The 18,002-nt window shown below is 40.6% G+C and overlaps 1 protein-coding gene across 1 annotated transcript; it reads left to right on the plus strand.

The window, feature by feature from the left end:
- The first annotated feature begins 8,795 nt into the window (after nucleotides 1-8,795).
- On the plus strand, nucleotides 8,796-15,480 carry LOC117560068 (zinc finger protein 568-like). The gene is made up of 3 exons (XM_034236829.1): nucleotides 8,796-9,040; nucleotides 9,342-9,623; nucleotides 13,891-15,480. The coding sequence occupies exons 1-3, from the start codon at nucleotides 8,869-8,871 to the stop codon at nucleotides 14,763-14,765; spliced, it is 1,329 nt and encodes a 442-aa protein (XP_034092720.1). The 5' UTR covers nucleotides 8,796-8,868; the 3' UTR covers nucleotides 14,766-15,480.
- Nucleotides 15,481-18,002: the final 2,522 nt, after the last annotated feature.

The raw sequence follows: 18,002 nt of genomic DNA on the forward strand, positions 1-18,002 counted from the left end.
GGAACCAGAAAACAAATGTTTAAAATGGGGAGTTTCATGATATCTTAAAGTAAAAAAATATACACAAGGTCCCACACCGGTTTACAGAGGTGGGAGGAGTACTCATCGTGTACTTCAGTAAAAGTAGAAGTAAAAGAGTGTAGGATTATTCTGTTACAAGTTAAAGTCCTGCATTCAAATGTTACTCAAGTAAAAGTACAAAAGTAAAAGCACTTATTGTTCAGATTTCCCCTTACAGAATAATATATATTATATATTTCAATATTGATGCATTAAAGTGTTAGTCAAAGCTGCTAAAGGTGCAGCTAGTTTTAATCACTTTGTGTTCTGCAGGGTAGATTGTGAATGTACTCCAGGTGTAACTAAAGTCTTATTTAAGTGTTGATTATATTTCACATAATTATTCCAAGTCTGTAAAATAACTAAAGGTATACAATAAATGCAGTGGAGTAAAAGTATACGATTAGTCTCTGAATTGTAGTGGAGAAGTACAAACTAGCAAATAATGGAAATACTCAACTAAAGAACAAGTATCTAAAAATGTTACAGTACTTGAGTAGTAAATATACTTTACACCTCTGCCGGGGAAAAGCATTTCAAATTCAAAGATTCAAAATTGAAAGGCTTTATTTTCATATGCGCAGTAGCTAGTGCAGAAAATGGCATTGAAAGTCTGAAGTCCCAAGCTCCCCCAACATTGTAACATAGTTAGGACATAACCAGTGCTGGAATTGGGCCGGTACTCACCGGTACGCAGTACCGGCACTTCTGGTTCTGACCCATGGAGTACCGGCACTTCTTGCTCAGTACCGGCATGCTGGCGGTACTCCGGTACTCATGCACCGTGCCAGTACTCAACACTCTCCCGCCGTTCTTATTATACATCCATATATATATATACAGCCGCCCGGTACTCAGTAGATGCGTCATGAGGTGCCGAACGGACATTCTCATCGCTCTAACCGCTGGAGTTTCACAGCGGCTGTCAGCTGTTTACTCCTGTCATTCAAACAGAACGTGCTGGAGAGGGGGCGGGGCTTATCTTCTCTATGTAAATACTGTGGTGGAAACGACTGTGTCAAAATTAACCTATTTGACCGTGATTTAATAGTAATACACGTTTCAAAATAATAATAATAATAATAATGCCGAAGTAACAACATACTGAAAACTGTTAGTAAAACCATGTTTTAATGCTTTACAATTTACATACCTAGATGCACGCGTGTTGTGTTTATGCAGTGCAACTCCCACCCAGTGGGTGGCTATGTAGAGTGATAGAACAGAGCAGGCACGCCCCCGAGAGAAGGAAAGCAAGTCACGTCACAAATGAGCATTTCTAAAATGTTAGCGTGGATTAATAAAAGTGCAAAAAGACAGCGGTTGTCGCCGGAAGAAACTTCAAATACAGAGAATGCTGTGCCTGTGTTGGAAATGGTGTCTGATGGGGAGCTTTCTTTGGTTGATCCTCCTGCTCCAAGTTCTAGTGCATTAGCATTAGCACTAGCTCCGCCGCCTCCTCCAGAGCCTCTAACGTTAGGCAACTGCCACCACCAACACCGGGCAAAGCGATGCACCTGACTGCTGGACAACGGACCAGGTGCAATATTTTTGCAAGACCAATGCATGGCTCCTTCTTAAAGATAAGAAGCTAGGATGTTGGATATGCAGAGATGTCAAATCTTTGGGAATACACACTGGACAAGGACTGAAACTGTCAACTGAATGGGGTGAGTGTGCAGTGTCTCATTTCGGTGTTGACAAGGGCAAACAACAAGCTAGCCTGAGAAAAAAAAATCAAAGAACATAAAGAATCACAAGCCCATGTAAAAGCTGCTGACATCCTTACATCTGCTTCACGTGAAACTATTCAACATCAAGTGCAGTCTATGCATAAATCTGAATTAGACACCACTATCAGAGTTTTTCGAACTGCATATAAAATTGGCAAACATAGCCGGCCATTCACAGACATGCCAATTGATTTGAATGTACAGAAACTGAATGGGCTGAACGTGGGCAGGGTTTTGCACTCCAATAAAACCTGTGGCGAAATCATCGACCACATAGCTCATGAGCTGAAGAAAAAAATGGCAAAAGACATTACAGAAAACCAAAGAAAACTCTGTGTTTTGGTCGATGAATCTACCACTATTAGTGGTAAAACGGTGCTTGTTGTGTGTCTACGCTCAGCATTAGCTGATGCTGAGCCCGAAACGTTTTTTTGGGAGCTGATCGAGTTGGATGGAACAACGGCTGATGACATCACAAAGGCGTTAATGGAGTGTCTTGGAAGAGATTTTAACGAGGACTTTTTAGGTCAGTGTTTAGTTTCTTTTGCATGTGATGGGGCTTCAGTCATGCTAGGGAAGAGAACAGGCGTTGCTACCCAGTTGTGTAGTAAATTCCCAAGCCTGTTTGTGTGGCACTGCTCCAATCATCGTCTAGAGCTGGCAGTTGGGGATGTGGTCAAGGAGGTCTCAGGGCTCAATCATTTCCAGATCTTTTTTGACAAACTCTATTCCTTGTTCCATGCCTCCCCCAAAAATCAGAGGCAGTTAGCGCAGTGTGCGCAAGCAGTCGGACAGCGTCTCCTGGTGATAGGGCGTGTTTTGTCCATCCGCTGGGTGGCTTCAAGTGAAAGGAGCGTCAGAGCAGTCTGGGAAAACTACCGAGTGCTTCATGATCACTTCACAAATGCTGCAAACGACACGAGCAGGGATTCCAGAGACAGAGCAAAGTACAAGGGCCTGGATGATGTGCTCACATCTGCAACGTTTGTCAGCAATCTGGGACTGATGTACGATGCGCTCACAGAGCTCAGCGACCTCTCTCGGCAACTCCAAAAAAGAGAGATGACACTGCCTACAGCAGATAGGCTCTTAACTCGAGAAATACGAGTTTTTGAATCCATGGTCACCATGCCTGGCCCACACATGACTACAGTTCATACAGCTCTAGCTGAGAAGTCCTTCAAGGGTGTTGCCCTGCGTGAGAATGGCAGGCTTGTACAGATTCATGCAGGTCAGTTTTTCCGCAGTATGGTAGAGAATCTGAGACACAGAATGACTTCCACAACCTCCTCTCATGTCAGCACAAGAGAAATCCCATTACATGGCCGGGAGGCCCGGGACAATCAGCTAATCCAGGACATGAAAGTTATCCATCCTGGAAGTTGGCCTGAAGAGGAGTTAGACGTACAGTATGGGGACGTAGAGGTGCTACGTTTGTGCGAAGTGCTGAAAGTGGACAGAAGAGAGACTGTTCAGGGCTTTCGCGAATACAAGGAAACCAGGGCATCCCGTACACCTGCTGCCATGGAGCCTCTATAGCAGTCCGAACCATCGCTGTCTCCACTAGTGAGTGTGAGCGGGCATTCAGCTGCATGAACGATATCCTTACTGCAAAAAGGAATGCTCTCTCTGTCAGCCGACTGTCCAGCCTGGTTTTCATTAAATGTAATGGACCATCACTAGGACAGTTCAATCCGGAACAGTATGTGAGGTCCTGGCTGGCAAAGGGAAGGAGAAGTGCTGATGAAAGAGCCTGTCCAGCTCCAGCCCCTGATACTGATGTCCCCAAGGCCTTCTGGAGCCTTTTCTAACAATGTGAAGTATATTGCAAAGCAGCTCACCCAGTGAGAAGACTTTTGGCATAATGTGCCGATTTGTACAGATCCTGGAGATAGAAGGACTTCAGACCAACCAGGGAGTTATCTGATCAGCTTGGTGTTCAATGTAACTCTTTACCATGGCTCAGACTTTGTTACTTGCAGTTACAGTTTCTCATTTTAGATTGTGCACATTTTGCATTTGTTTTTACATGTTCTTTGTTCATGCTCTTTATCATTTTTCTGAGTTGGAAAGTTAGATTGCATCATAGTTTACTTGATACATATTTGTATTCTTCAGTGGTGAAGTATATTGCAAAGCAGCTCAGCCATGTGAGAAGACTTTTGGCACTTTTTCGTTTTTCGTTTTCTGAGTTGGAAAGTTAGATTGCATTCAAAATGTACAGAAATACTTAATTTTGTTAAAGCTTTTTATAAAAAATGCTTCTGACCAGAGCTTTGTTTCCATGTCATTAATGTTGAACACCACCAGAGGGGCTCTCACCTGAAAGGTCTCTGCTTCATGTGTCTTCAGCAGAAGATCTAGACTTTGATTGCTATATTTTCAGTTAATATTGACCTTACTGAGCTTTAGCCATATCCGCTGCCTATCATAAAAAATGTTAAGTACAGTGAACCTTTCTAAAATATACAGTAGTAAAGAGACAAACCCACCAGCATTATAGTAGCCAAATTCTTGTTTGTGGGCTGTATATATAAAATTGACTTGAAAAAGTTGCTGATTTTAGAGTACTGGCACCTTTTTCATTCCAATTCAAGCACTGGACATAACACAATAAAACAGATACAAAAAATACAAATAGTGCAAGAGGAAACAGTAGTAAAAAGTAGAATAAGGTTGTGTTGCAAGACCAATGTGCAAGTAATGCCGATCAAGTAATCTATATATACATGCAGTGCTGGAATTGGGCCGGTACTCACCGGTACGCAGTACCGGCACTTCTGGTTCTGACCCATGGAGTACCGGCACTTCTTGCTCAGTACCGGCATGCTGGCGGTACTCCGGTACTCATGCACCGTGCCAGTACTCAACACTCTCCCGCCGTTCTTATTATACATCCATATATATATATACAGCCGCCCGGTACTCAGTAGATGAGTCATGAGGTGCCGAACGGACATTCTCATCGCTCTAACCGCTGGAGTTTCACAGCGGCTGTCAGCTGTTTACTCCTGTCATTCAAACAGAACGTGCTGGAGAGGGGGCGGGGCTTATCTTCTCCATGTAAATACTGTGGTGGAAACGACTATGTCAAAATTAACCTATTTGACCGTGATTTAATAGTAATACACGTTTCAAAATAATAATAATAATAATGCCGAAGTAACAACATACTGAAAACTGTTAGTAAAACCATGTTTTAATGCTTTACAATTTACATACCTAGATGCACGTGTGTTGTGTTTATGCAGTGCAACTCCCACCCAGTGGGTGGCTATGTAGAGTGATAGAACAGAGCAGGCATGCCCCCGAGAGAAGGAAAGCAAGTCACGTCACAAATTAGCATTTCTAAAATGTTAGCGTGGATTAATAAAAGTGCAAAAAGACAGCGGTTGTCGCAGGAAGAAACTTCAAATACAGAGAACGCTGTGCCTGTGTTGGAAATTGTGTCTGATGGGGAGCTTTCTTTGGTTGATCCTCCTGCTCCAAGTTCTAGTGCATTAGCATTAGCACTAGCTCCGCCGCCTCCTCCAGAGCCTCTAAAGTTAGCTGCTGCTGGCGCAACTGCCACCACCAACACCGGGCAAAGCGATGCACCTGACTGCTGGACAACGGACCAGGTGCAATATTTTTGCAAGACCAATGCATGGCTCCTTCTTAAAGATAAGAAGCTAGGATGTCGGATATGCAGAGATGTCAAATCTTTGGGAATACACACTGGACAAGGACTGAAACTGTCAACTGAATGGGGTGAGTGTGCAGTGTCTCATTTCGGTGTTGACAAGGGCAAACAACAAGCTAGCCTGAGAAAAAAAATCAAAGAACATAAAGAATCACAAGCCCATGTAAAAGCTGCTGACATCCTTACATCTGCTTCACGTGAAACTATTCAACATCAAGTGCAGTCTATGCATAAATCTGAATTAGACACCACTATCAGAGTTTTTCGAACGGCATATAAAATTGGCAAACATAGCCGGCCATTCACAGACATGCCAATTGATTTGAATGTACAGAAACTGAATGGGCTGAACGTGGGCAGGGTTTTGCACTCCAATAAAACCTGTGGCGAAATCATCGACCACATAGCTCATGAGCTGAAGAAAAAAATGGCAAAAGACATTACAGAAAACCAAAGAAAACTCTGTGTTTTGGTCGATGAATCTACCACTATTAGTGGTAAAACGGTGCTTGTTGTGTGTCTACGCTCAGCATTAGCTGATGCTGAGCTCGAAACGTTTTTTTGGGAGCTGATTGAGTTGGATGGAACAACGGCTGATGACATCACAAAGGCGTTAATGGAGTGTCTTGGAAGAGATTTTAACGAGGACTTTTTAGGTCAGTGTTTCGTTTCTTTTGCATGTGATGGGGCTTCAGTCATGCTAGGGAAGAGAACAGGCGTTGCTACCCAGTTGTGTAGTAAATTCCCAAGCCTGTTTGTGTGGCACTATTCCAATCATCGTCTAGAGCTGGCAGTTGGGGATGTGGTCAAGGAGGTCTCAGGGCTCAATCATTTCCAGATCTTTTTTGACAAACTCTATTCCTTGTTCCATGCCTCCCCCAAAAATCAGAGGCAGTTAGCGCAGTGTGCGCAAGCAGTCGGACAGCGTCTCCTGGTGATAGGGCGTGTTTTGTCCATCCGCTGGGTGGCTTCAAGTGAAAGGAGCGTCAGAGCAGTCTGGGAAAACTACCGAGTGCTTCATGATCACTTCACAAATGCTGCAAACGACACGAGCAGGGATTCCAGAGACAGAGCAAAGTACAAGGGCCTGGATGATGTGCTCACATCTGCAACGTTTGTCAGCAATCTGGGACTGATGTACGATGCGCTCACAGAGCTCAGCGACCTCTCTCGGCAACTCCAAAAAAGAGAGATGACACTGCCTACAGCAGATAGGCTCTTAACTCGAGAAATACGAGTTTTTGAATCCATGGTCACCATGCCTGGCCCACACATGACTACAGTTCATACAGCTCTAGCTGAGAAGTCCTTCAAGGGTGTTGCCCTGCGTGAGAATGGCAGGCTTGTACAGATTCATGCAGGTCAGTTTTTCCGCAGTATGGTAGAGAATCTGAGACACAGAATGACTTCCACAACCTCCTCTCATGTCAGCACAAGAGAAATCCCATTACATGGCCGGGAGGCCCGGGACAATCAGCTAATCCAGGACATGAAAGTTATCCATCCTGGAAGTTGGCCTGAAGAGGAGTTAGACGTACAGTATGGGGACGTAGAGGTGCTACGTTTGTGCGAAGTGCTGAAAGTGGACAGAAGAGAGACTGTTCAGGGCTTTCGCGAATACAAGGAAACCAGGGCATCCCGTACACCTGCTGCCATGGAGCCTCTACTGAAAGCAGTCCGAACCATCGCTGTCTCCACTAGTGAGTGTGAGCGGGCATTCAGCTGCATGAACGATATCCTTACTGCAAAAAGGAATGCTCTCTCTGTCAGCCTGGTTTTCATTAAATGTAATGGACCATCACTAGGACAGTTCAATCCGGAACAGTATGTGAGGTCCTGGCTGGCAAAGGGAAGGAGAAGTGCTGATGAAAGAGCCTGTCCAGCTCCAGCCCCTGATACTGATGTCCCCAAGGCCTTCTGGAGCCTTTTCTAACAATGTGAAGTATATTGCAAAGCAGCTCACCCAGTGAGAAGACTTTTGGCATAATGTGCCGATTTGTACAGATCCTGGAGATAGAAGGACTTCAGACCAACCAGGGAGTTATCTGATCAGCTTGGTGTTCAATGTAACTCTTTACCATGGCTCAGACTTTGTTACTTGCAGTTACAGTTTCTCATTTTAGATTGTGCACATTTTGCATTTGTTTTTACATGTTCTTTGTTCATGCTCTTTATCATTTTTCTGAGTTGGAAAGTTAGATTGCATCATAGTTTACTTTATACATATTTGTATTCTTCAGTGGTGAAGTATATTGCAAAGCAGCTCAGCCATGTGAGAAGACTTTTGGCACTTTTTCGTTTTTCGTTTTCTGAGTTGGAAAGTTAGATTGCATTCAAAATGTACAGAAATACTTAATTTTGTTAAAGCTTTTTATAAAAAATGCTTCTGACCAGAGCTTTGTTTCCTTGTCATTAATGTTGAACACCACCAGAGGGGCTCTCACCTGAAAGGTCTCTGCTTCATGTGTCTTCAGCAGAAGATCTAGACTTTGATTGCTATATTTTCAGTTAATATTGACCTTACTGAGCTTTAGCCATATCCGCTGCCTATCATAAAAAATGTTAAGTACAGTGAACCTTTCTAAAATATACAGTAGTAAAGAGACAAACCCACCAGCATTATAGTAGCCAAATTCTTGTTTGTGGGCTGTATATATAAAATTGACTTGAAAAAGTTGCTGATTTTAGAGTACTGGCACCTTTTTCATTCCAATTCAAGCACTGTATACATGTCAGAACAATAAATAAATACAATAAACGAAATAATGCAGAGAATGTTGTAATTGGCTAAGTAAACGCAGGAGTCTACATACATGTAAATCGAATGAGATACAAGAACAGAATGTTGAATAAACAATGCAGTAAAAGGCATGTGGCACAGTGGGTAGAGCCTTGGTGTTGGGATCAGGGAGTCACAGGTTCAAACCCTACTGCAGTCAGCATGTCCTTGTTTCCCTGGACAAGACACTTCACCCCAAATTGTTCCTATGGGGATTGTATTGAGTACGAAAGTCGCTTTGGATAAAAGCGTCTTACAAGAAAAATTAAATACTGTTTATTGTAGGAATAACTACACATTTGACACTTGTGAGAAAAGGTTCACCAAAAAGTCAAACAAAAGTGATTCATGCAACTCACTGAACAAGTGTTGGGGAACATGTTGTTTATGTTATTGTTTCCCTTATTAGTTATTGTGGGAGATTTGGACAATGTATTTTTGAATGTCAATCCAATAGGTGGTAGTAATGTAACTTTATCCGTGCAGAACGACTCCCTAAACCAACGAAGAAGAACATTCCACCGGAAGTTGTTTTGTTCATGCCAACGAGAAAAATAAAAGTTGGTTTGGTTTATTTTGTCTCTTCATACATCCATATATTTCACACAGTAGAAATGGCTGTAGTTGAGAAACTGAGAAGTGTTATCAACGAGCGACTAGCTGCAGCTGCCGATGAAATATTTGGAGTTTTTGCTCAAGCTTTATCAGCATACGAGGAGGAGATTTGTCGTCAGCGCAGATTATTGGATACCGTCTTGAAGCCTCAGATAAAGCTGCACAGAACAGGTGTGTAACAAACCATGACATACTTTTTTATTTCTATTTCTTTTTAGATCTCCAACAACAGATCACAAATACAAAAAGCACACATTGTTAGAATATGTTATAGTTTTAAAAGTTGGTGGCGTAATGTTTTTTATTTTTTATCAAATCTATTTATAATTGTTATGCATAATGCATTTCTGTAGTCTTGTTTGTTGTTGTCTTGATATTGTGATATTGATCTTAACACCATTGCCCAGCATTGAATACAATTTGCTTCCCTAACACCACACTAACAGCACTTTGTTTGTTTTCTGTCCTCCAGAGCTCCCTCAGCAACATGTCTGTAATGAGGAGGAGGTTCTTACTGACCAGCAGCTCTGTAGTCAGGAAAGGAACTCCAGTCTGGACCAAGAGGACCCAGAGCCTCCACAGATTAAAGAGGAACAGGAAGAACTTTGCACCAGTCAAGAGGAAGAGCAGCTTGAACTAAAACAGGAGACTGATGTCTTCATGGTGACTCTTACTGATGAGGAAAGTGTGCACAGCGGTCAGACTTGTGCAAAAGAGTCTGTTGGCAAGCCTCAGATAAAGCTGCACAGAACAGGTGTGTAACAAACAATAACATACTTTCTTATTCTTTGTGACTGGCAAAGCCACACACAGTATAGTATTCAATGAACTTATCTCAACTTATTCTCCTTCTTACGCCACAAATGTTGTCATGCTACTCGTCCGGCAGCGTTGAAACGAAACACACAAAAAACACATCAAAACGTTTCGGAATAACCATGATCGGGTTGCTATGTCTTTTATAAGAGTGTAGCTCTCTTCACGACACAGACACAGGTCGGTTCTATAAAACGGGTGTTTATTTCTTGGAGTTTTCATCATGTAGCCTCCCCTCTTCCGTTACGCCATGAGGACTACAACAATGAATAACACGTATACATAGCCAAACATATTAGCATATTGTGCTACACATATATGAATGAAAATATGACACATGAGAACATAAAACAAATACCTCGTTGGCCGCTTGTCGTGAAAGGAGATGTATCTTTAAAGTTCCCTTTCCGTATAACCTTGTCAAATTGTAACTTTGTCACAGACTTCAGCAGAGCTTTGAATAAAGACGTCAACTCACGTTGAGTTGTCCAGTGTATCAACAAAACAGGCAGTACCAGTACATGAACAAACATTAGTTCCTAGGCACAAGAAACAACAAACACTTACGCATATTGGTTTAACATATAAAACAAACTGTATTAAATCATGCCATATTTAACGATTATAATATTACATGAAATAAAGTATTTATTTATTGAATTCATCTATGAAACCAATTGTGTTGTTCTTTTTGATTAAGGCAACTTTGTTACGTCATTTACAAAGAGATTCGCCTAGCCGTTTTCACGCACATTCGCAGAAAACTGCGATCTTGTGCTCCATAGGAATGAATGGGAAATCCATTTGAACAGAGCTCAAAAATACTCCTTTGACCCCATACAGATTCCGCAGACTTTAACATAGGACAAAAATTACAAGTTTAAACGGTTCTCGAGGCTATGGACTTTATTAGACTATTTGGATATTTTTGATAGCTAGTACGGTTCTCATGTAGTCGCAGCTTACGTTTTGTAGACATTTCACACTGTTTCACATTTTATAATGGGTGTGTATGGGAAAGCTCGTTAAGACTTAGAGTGGTGACATCACGACTAGAGGGGAGAGGAGCTGGAAAATATTCTGAGATTTTTTTCCAACTATTGCTCGGCTGGCCACAATTTTCACTCTTCAGACTTTTGTGATCATAATGTAGGGATATTTGTCCCGGCCGCACCGATATGCTCATTTAATCAAACGGACTTACACATATAGCAAACACGAGAGCCATCAGGTGTTCATCTGGTATCCTAAATACTCTGGGTTGGAGATTTAGCTGATTGGAGTTACAGTTTTTTACTTAGAAGCAATAATGCAACACAGTATTGTCAATACATTCTCTGACAGGCTGTCTCTCGTTCACTGGCAGGGCGTTGCCGTGGAAACGCTTTGATCTTTGAACACACCTGTCGGTTGTCAACTAAACCCAGTGGTAATCTAAAGATGTTCAGGAACGATGCAGGAATGTGGTACTAGAATCCAAAAATGTAAGAGATAAACATTTAAAATCTATGACTGATTGACCTGAATGTTTTATGTGTATTATCTCGATGCCCAAGACAAATTTCTCCTAAGGGATACAATAAAGCTTTATCTTATCTTAAAATAGTCAGCTAAATGTGAGCTAAAATTAGTGGATATTCTTTGTTGTACCTTAACAATACAACTAATGCTATTAATACTTACTCAGCGGGGGTAATGTTAGCATCGGGATGCGCACCCAAGTTTCAGTCACACAATCAACATTTCTCGTAATTTTCTAGTTTCCTATCAAGTTCTTACTGTGGGGGAAACTTCTGCAGCAATGGAGAGTCAGGACTCAAAGAGACACGAGGAGAGCTGGAGCTTTCAATTCAATTCAAATTCAAAACCTTTATTTATCCAGGTAAAATCCCATTGAGATCAATGATCTCTTTTTCAAGGGAGACCTGCAGCAGTAGGTTCCACAAGAAGACATAAACAACAGAACAACAAAAGGACATCATACAGCAAAATGTACAGGGATTACAAATTACATATTTAACCACATGTACAGGTACCAACAGCATCTGATTTTGTAGCATCCAACCGAGCTTTAAAAACATGTAGTGGTACTAGCTTGGTAATTTTCCATTCTTTTTGCAGACTGTTCCATGTTAGTGGAGCTGCACATCTAAAAGCTTTCTTCCCTAAGACAGTCCTAGCACTTGGCACATTTAATAAAACCACAGCATGCGATCTCAGGCAATAAGTACTTTCAATTCGCAGAGAGATCAGGGAGCAGATATAAGATGGTAGTTTATCCAACATGGCTTTGTAAATGAAAATGTACCAGTGTCTGAGCCTCCGTACAGTTAGTGATGGCATAACCGCCTTGGTATACAGGGTACAGTGATGCGTAAGTGCTTTACAATTTGTCAAAAATCTCAGTGCACTGTGATACGCAGCATCTAACTTGCTCAGGTAATTGGCAGGTGCATTCATATATAACAAATCACCATAATCCAGCACAGGTAAAAAGGTCACAGTGACTAGCCTTTTCCTGGCCTCAAGCGAGAAACAGGACTTATTTCTGTAAAAGAAACCTAGCCTAACCCTCAGCTTTTTAAGCAGGTTATTGACATGAAGTTTAAAAGTGAGACGGTCATCAAGCCAGATACCCAAGTATTTGTAACAGGTAACCACTTCAAGTTGTATTTCTTGCGTAGTTACAATATCCAAAGCAGTGTCTGGTGTATTTTTAGCTTTAGCTTTAGAAAAGAGCATTACCTTGGTTTTATCCACATTTAAAAGAAGCTTAAGCTCAGAGAGCTGAGCCTGAATAATGTTAAAAACAGCCTGTAATTTAACAACAGCCTCGTTAATCGAGGGACCTGCACAATACATAACGGTATCGTCCGCATACAAATGTAAGGTTGCTCCTTCGACATTTTCACCTAAACTATTAATATAGATAGAGAATAATAGCGGACCTAAAACTGAACCTTGTGGTACACCATTAGTGATGTTTAACCACTCAGAAGACAGCCCATCAAAATGAACACATTGGGACCTTTCGGAGAGGTAGTTCACAAACCAACCCACTGCATGGCTGGATATGCCGATACTGAGTAGCCTTTGCTTCAAAATGCGATGATCGACAGTATCAAAAGCTTTGGATAGGTCAACAAATAGAGCTGCACAACTCTGCTTATTATCTAAAATACTCGTAATATCATTTACCACTTTCATTGTGGCAGTGATGGTGCTATGTTGCTTTCTGAAGCCTGACTGATGTTTAGACAGGATGTCATTGTTACATAAAAACACCTTTACCTGTTCACTCACTAAGCGTTCAAGAACCTTGGCCAGAACTGACAACTTAGAGATGGGTCTATAATTGTTTAATAAGGTGGCCTCCCCTCCTTTTAGTAGTGGCAGGACATAAGCTGACTTCCATACTTTGATGGCAAACACTGACTGTTTATTTGGAGCTTCGGCCGGAGAATTGACAAGACATGTCACGGGCCACGAGTTGACCACACGGTTGAGATGCCACATCAATTCTGAAGAACCCTCCTGTAGTTCCAGGTTTTAACTAGTTCAGAGTGTAATAATCAACATTCTTAATAGTTAGACTAAACAGCTGAGGACACTGAATCACATTTGTTGTCGCTTATGGCTCGGGTCATCTACACCCCGAGAAGGATGTGTTCCAGGTGTCCCACAATAATAACTATCTCTGACCGAAGTTGCCCGGTCATAAACTGGTAACAACAACAAAATGCTTGGGCAGCTCCTCCTTAAGGGAGATAGCGGCAGCAGCCTGCAGATGCAGTTGGGCATCTGCGTCAGAGGGCAAAAGGTAAACATGTATACAGAATTATTCCCTGACACTTACAAATTATAAAACAATCTGAATGGGATTCATTATGGTTAAAGCCTCTCGTTAGCTATTTTCTGTTTATTCATTCACATTCAGATATCCAACAACAGATCACAAATACACAAAGCAGTTAAAATACACATTGTTAGAATATGTTATAGTTTAAAAAGTTGGTGGCCTAATGTTTTTTATTTGTATTTTATAAAATCTATTTATAAATGTTATGCATAACGCATTTCAACAGTCTTGTTTGTTGTTGTCTTGATATTGTGATATTGACCTTAACACCATTGCCCAGCATTGAATGCAATTTGCTTCCCTAACACCACACTAACAGCACTTTGTTTGTTTTCTGTCCCTCCAGAGCTCCCTCAGCAACATGTCTGTAATGAGGAGGAGGTTCTCACTGACCAGCAGCTCTGTAGTCAGGAAAGGAACTCCAGTCTGGACCAAGAGGACCCAGAGCCTCCACAGATTAAAGAGGAACAGGAGGAACTTTGCACCCGTCAGGAGGAAGAGCAGCTTGAACTAAAGCAGGAGACTCATGTCTTCATGGTGACTCTTACTGATGAGGAAAGTGTGCACAGCGGTCAGACGTGTGCAAAAGAGTCTGTAGGCAACATGCCAGTTTTAAGCGTTGTGGTATCAGAAGCACAAAGTAATCTGCAGCTCATCTCTCACAATTCTAATAACGCAGGGTTAACAAGAACTGCCGATCCAGTAATAGACAAAATGCATCACAAAACCAAAATGAACAAAATAAACAACGCTAACTTGTCAGACATGCAACGTAATACTTGCACAGTGAAGAATTTCAAATGTGAAATTTGTGGGAACGATTTTAAGTACATGTCATTATTGCGAAGACACATGACCACCCACACGGATGAGAAGCCATATTCTTGCCAAACATGTGGAAGAGATTTCAGAGAAAGTAGTTCCTTGAAGCAACACATGCAAGTCCACACCGGTGAGAAGAAATATACTTGCAAAACATGTGGAAAAAAATTCAAATTGAACTGTAACTTTAAGAGACATGTGAGAGTCCACACAGGTGAGAAACCATATGTTTGCCTGACCTGCGGGAAAAGCTTCGCTGAGATGTCAAAATTAAGAAGGCATATGAAAGTCCACACAGGTGAGAAACCGTTTACTTGTAAAGCATGTGGGAACAATTTCAGACGTAGCGATGAATTATTGATCCACATGAGAAGGATTCACGCTGCAGAGAAGGCATAACTTTGAATTGCAAAGGTATTACATGGTTTACACCAACAAGTAGATTTCCATATGTACCCACACAAGTGGCAAGGCACATAAATGCAGCACTTTTTTCATCTGGATGAATGTTCACCAGGCAGCTACCTCTGGGACTGAGCAATGCAACCTATGCTGAAGATTTAAAAAAACTGCAATTAAGATGCAAATAGATTTTTTTATGTTTTCAACATGTCATTTTGTTTTGTATATTTATGTATTTTGTAGTGGAATCAAATTGTTTGTTATTTTGGTTTCAAGTTGACACTCAAGCTGAAGTAATAATAATAATGATCTACATTGTGCTTTAATGAATAGAAAGGATCGGTGCACTTAATGCTGTGTGATCTAATGTATGTATCTAACAGTAAAGCTTTGTATAGTGATGATGTACGAATACCAGATTCACCCTAAACGCTAAAGATATAAGCAAACGCTGTTCATCCAGGCTGCTGGTATGACTGACATAATAAGTAAGTGGATGTAAGTTGTTACAAACAGTAGGTGTTTAAATGATAGCCACATGGGCTTGAGTTTAAGTTATTATATTATTTAAATATGTTGATTAGTTTGATCACCGGAGTTGCCTCATATTGAACTTTGGTAACAGTAATAAGAGATTGCATTTGAATCTCAAGTAAGATCTTGACCAATTTCAAATAAAAAACGAAATGGTTCTCAGATGGCATCTTATTGCTTTCCTTTCATGCAACATAAAGTTATACTTTTCATTTTACAGGAGAATACTTTCCAAGCCAGTACATTCATTTGACGGCTATCAATTAAACAAAAAACGTCTATCTATGTTTCAGATTAAGGTTTTCCATAAAAAAGTGTTCACACATTATGTAAAGTCCTTACACCCTTGTACTGTGTTTTTTTATTTAATTTAAAACATTGTATTTGCAAAGGCTTAACAAATATGAATCATGTTAATGATAGCTATTTAATAGAGCCGGCTCATCTCCTTTATTATAATGAATGTTGAAATAGCACAGCAAGGTTACAATGGCCTCAGTAAAAATCACATGTTAAATTTGCACAGATTCACTGCCACTAACCAACATCTCAGTTATAATATTAACATCTGAATCTGACAGAAAGGGCCCAGATTCATCCCAACCAAAGTGTCCACTACCTTTCTCACAACTCTCAGAGTCGAAAGCAATGCAAGAGCAATTCACAAGAAGACCAGTACTGATCAGGAACCAGAGAACAAATGTTTAAAATGGGGAGTTTCATGATATCTTAAAGTAAAAAAATATACACAAGGTCCCACACCGGTTTACAGAGGTGGGAGGAGTACTCATCGTAGTAAAAGTACAAGTACAAGAGTGTAGGAATATTCTGTTACAAGTTAAAGTCCTGCATTCAAATGTTACTCAAGTAAAAGTACAAAAGTAAAAGCACTTATTGTTCAGATTTCCCCTTACAGAATAATATATATTATATATTTCAATATTGATGCATTAAAGTGTTAGTCAAAGCTGCTAAAGGTGCAGCTAGTTTTAATCACTTTGTGTTCTGCAGGGTAGATTGTGAATTTACTCCAGGTGTAACTAAAGTCTTATTTAAGTGTTGATTATATTTCACATAATTATTCCAAGTCTGTAAAATAACTAAAGGTATAAAATAAATGCAGTGGAGTAAAAGTATACGATTAGTCTCTGAATTGTAGTGGAGAAGTACAAACTAGCAAATAATAGAAATACTCAAGTAAAGAACAAGTATCTAAAAATGTTACATTACTTGAGTAAATATACTTTACACCTCTGCCGGGGAAAAGCATTTCAAATTCAAAGATTCAAAATTGAAAGGCTTTATTTTCATATGCAAAGTAGCTACAGTGTAGAAAAAGGCATTGCAAGTCTGAAGTCCCAAGCTCCCCCAACATTGTAACATAGTTGGGACATAACACAATAAAACAGATAAAAAAAATACAAAATACAAATAGTGCAAGAGGAAACAGTAGTAAAAAGTAGAATAAGGTTATGTTGCAAGACCAATGTGCAAGTAATGCCGATCAAGTAATCTATATATACATGTCAGAACAATAAATAAATACAATAAACTAAATAATGCAGAGAATGTTGTAATTGGCTAAGTAAATGCAGGAGTCTACATACATGTAAATAGAATAAGATACAAGAACAGAATGTTGAATAAACAATGCAGTAAAAGGCATGTGGCACAGTGGATAGAGCCTTGGTGTTGGGATCAGGGAGTCACAGGTTCAAATCCTACTGCAGTCAGCATGTCCTTGTTTCCCTGGACAAGACACTTCACCCCAAATTGTTCCTATGGGGATTGTATTGAGTACGAAAGTCGCTTTGGATAAAAGCGTCTTACAAGAAAAATTAAATACTGTTTATTGTAGGAATAACTACATTGATTGATTGATTGAAAAGTTTATTAACAGCTTGTATATTGGGAACAGTACAGTACAGCTCAAAACATACAATTGTTAAGGGGATGCAGACCAGAGAAAGACTTTCGTCTTGTTTACATCAGGGTCCCCCATTTCCAATTCATCATGTCATTTAAGACATATAAGACATACAGATGGCTTATTTACAATTTACATACAGGTGGTTTTTTTACATACAGATTGCTTGTTTACAATTTTCATTTTAGATTTCGTTCTAATACATCCTAACCGGACATTTAAGACATACCAAGTCTACAGATATACAGTTAGTAACAGAGTCTAAAATGCGAGTATATACATAGATGGGGGGGGGGGGAAGCTGTCCATTGAACGACAGGTTGAGATTTGTACCATTACCGGGGCCAGTTTTGCAATGCTCTCCCCCGAAGGTGCTCTTTAAGAGAGGTTTTGAAGGTAAGTATAGTTTTACTTTCCTTTACAGTTGTGGGAAGAGCGTTCCACCTTGATGTGGCATAATTGCGAAACGTGTATTCCCCCTTTTTTGTGCCAAATCTGGGTTTCACATGATTTGTGGAGCTCCCTCTGGTGTTATGATCATGGTATTCCTTGACCTTTGGGAAGAATGTTGACATGTACATGGGTACCATAGAGGTGTAGTGGATCTTGTAGACCAGGCCCATTGCAAGTAGCTGTACTCTGTCGTCTACTCTAAGCCATCCTAGGTTGTCAAAGTGGGCAGAGGTGAGGTGGGTTCTAGATGAAAGGTCAAGCAGTAGTCTGACCAGTTTATTTTGCGATGTTTGAAGTTTTATTTTTAGCGCCTTGGAGGT

This window comes from Gymnodraco acuticeps, unplaced genomic scaffold (assembly GCF_902827175.1).
Source record: "Gymnodraco acuticeps unplaced genomic scaffold, fGymAcu1.1, whole genome shotgun sequence".
Taxonomy (NCBI): Eukaryota; Metazoa; Chordata; class Actinopteri; order Perciformes; family Bathydraconidae; genus Gymnodraco; species Gymnodraco acuticeps.

Excerpts from the sequence above, each read along its gene's own strand:
- LOC117560068 (XM_034236829.1), top strand. The coding sequence starts at position 8,869 with ATGGCTGTAGTTGAGAAACTGAGAAGTGTTATCAACGAGCGACTAGCT. Across the intron at positions 9,041-9,341 it reads GATAAAGCTGCACAGAACAG|AGCTCCCTCAGCAACATGTC; the intron begins GTGTGTAACAAA and ends TCTGTCCTCCAG. Across the intron at positions 9,624-13,890 it reads GATAAAGCTGCACAGAACAG|AGCTCCCTCAGCAACATGTC; the intron begins GTGTGTAACAAA and ends CTGTCCCTCCAG.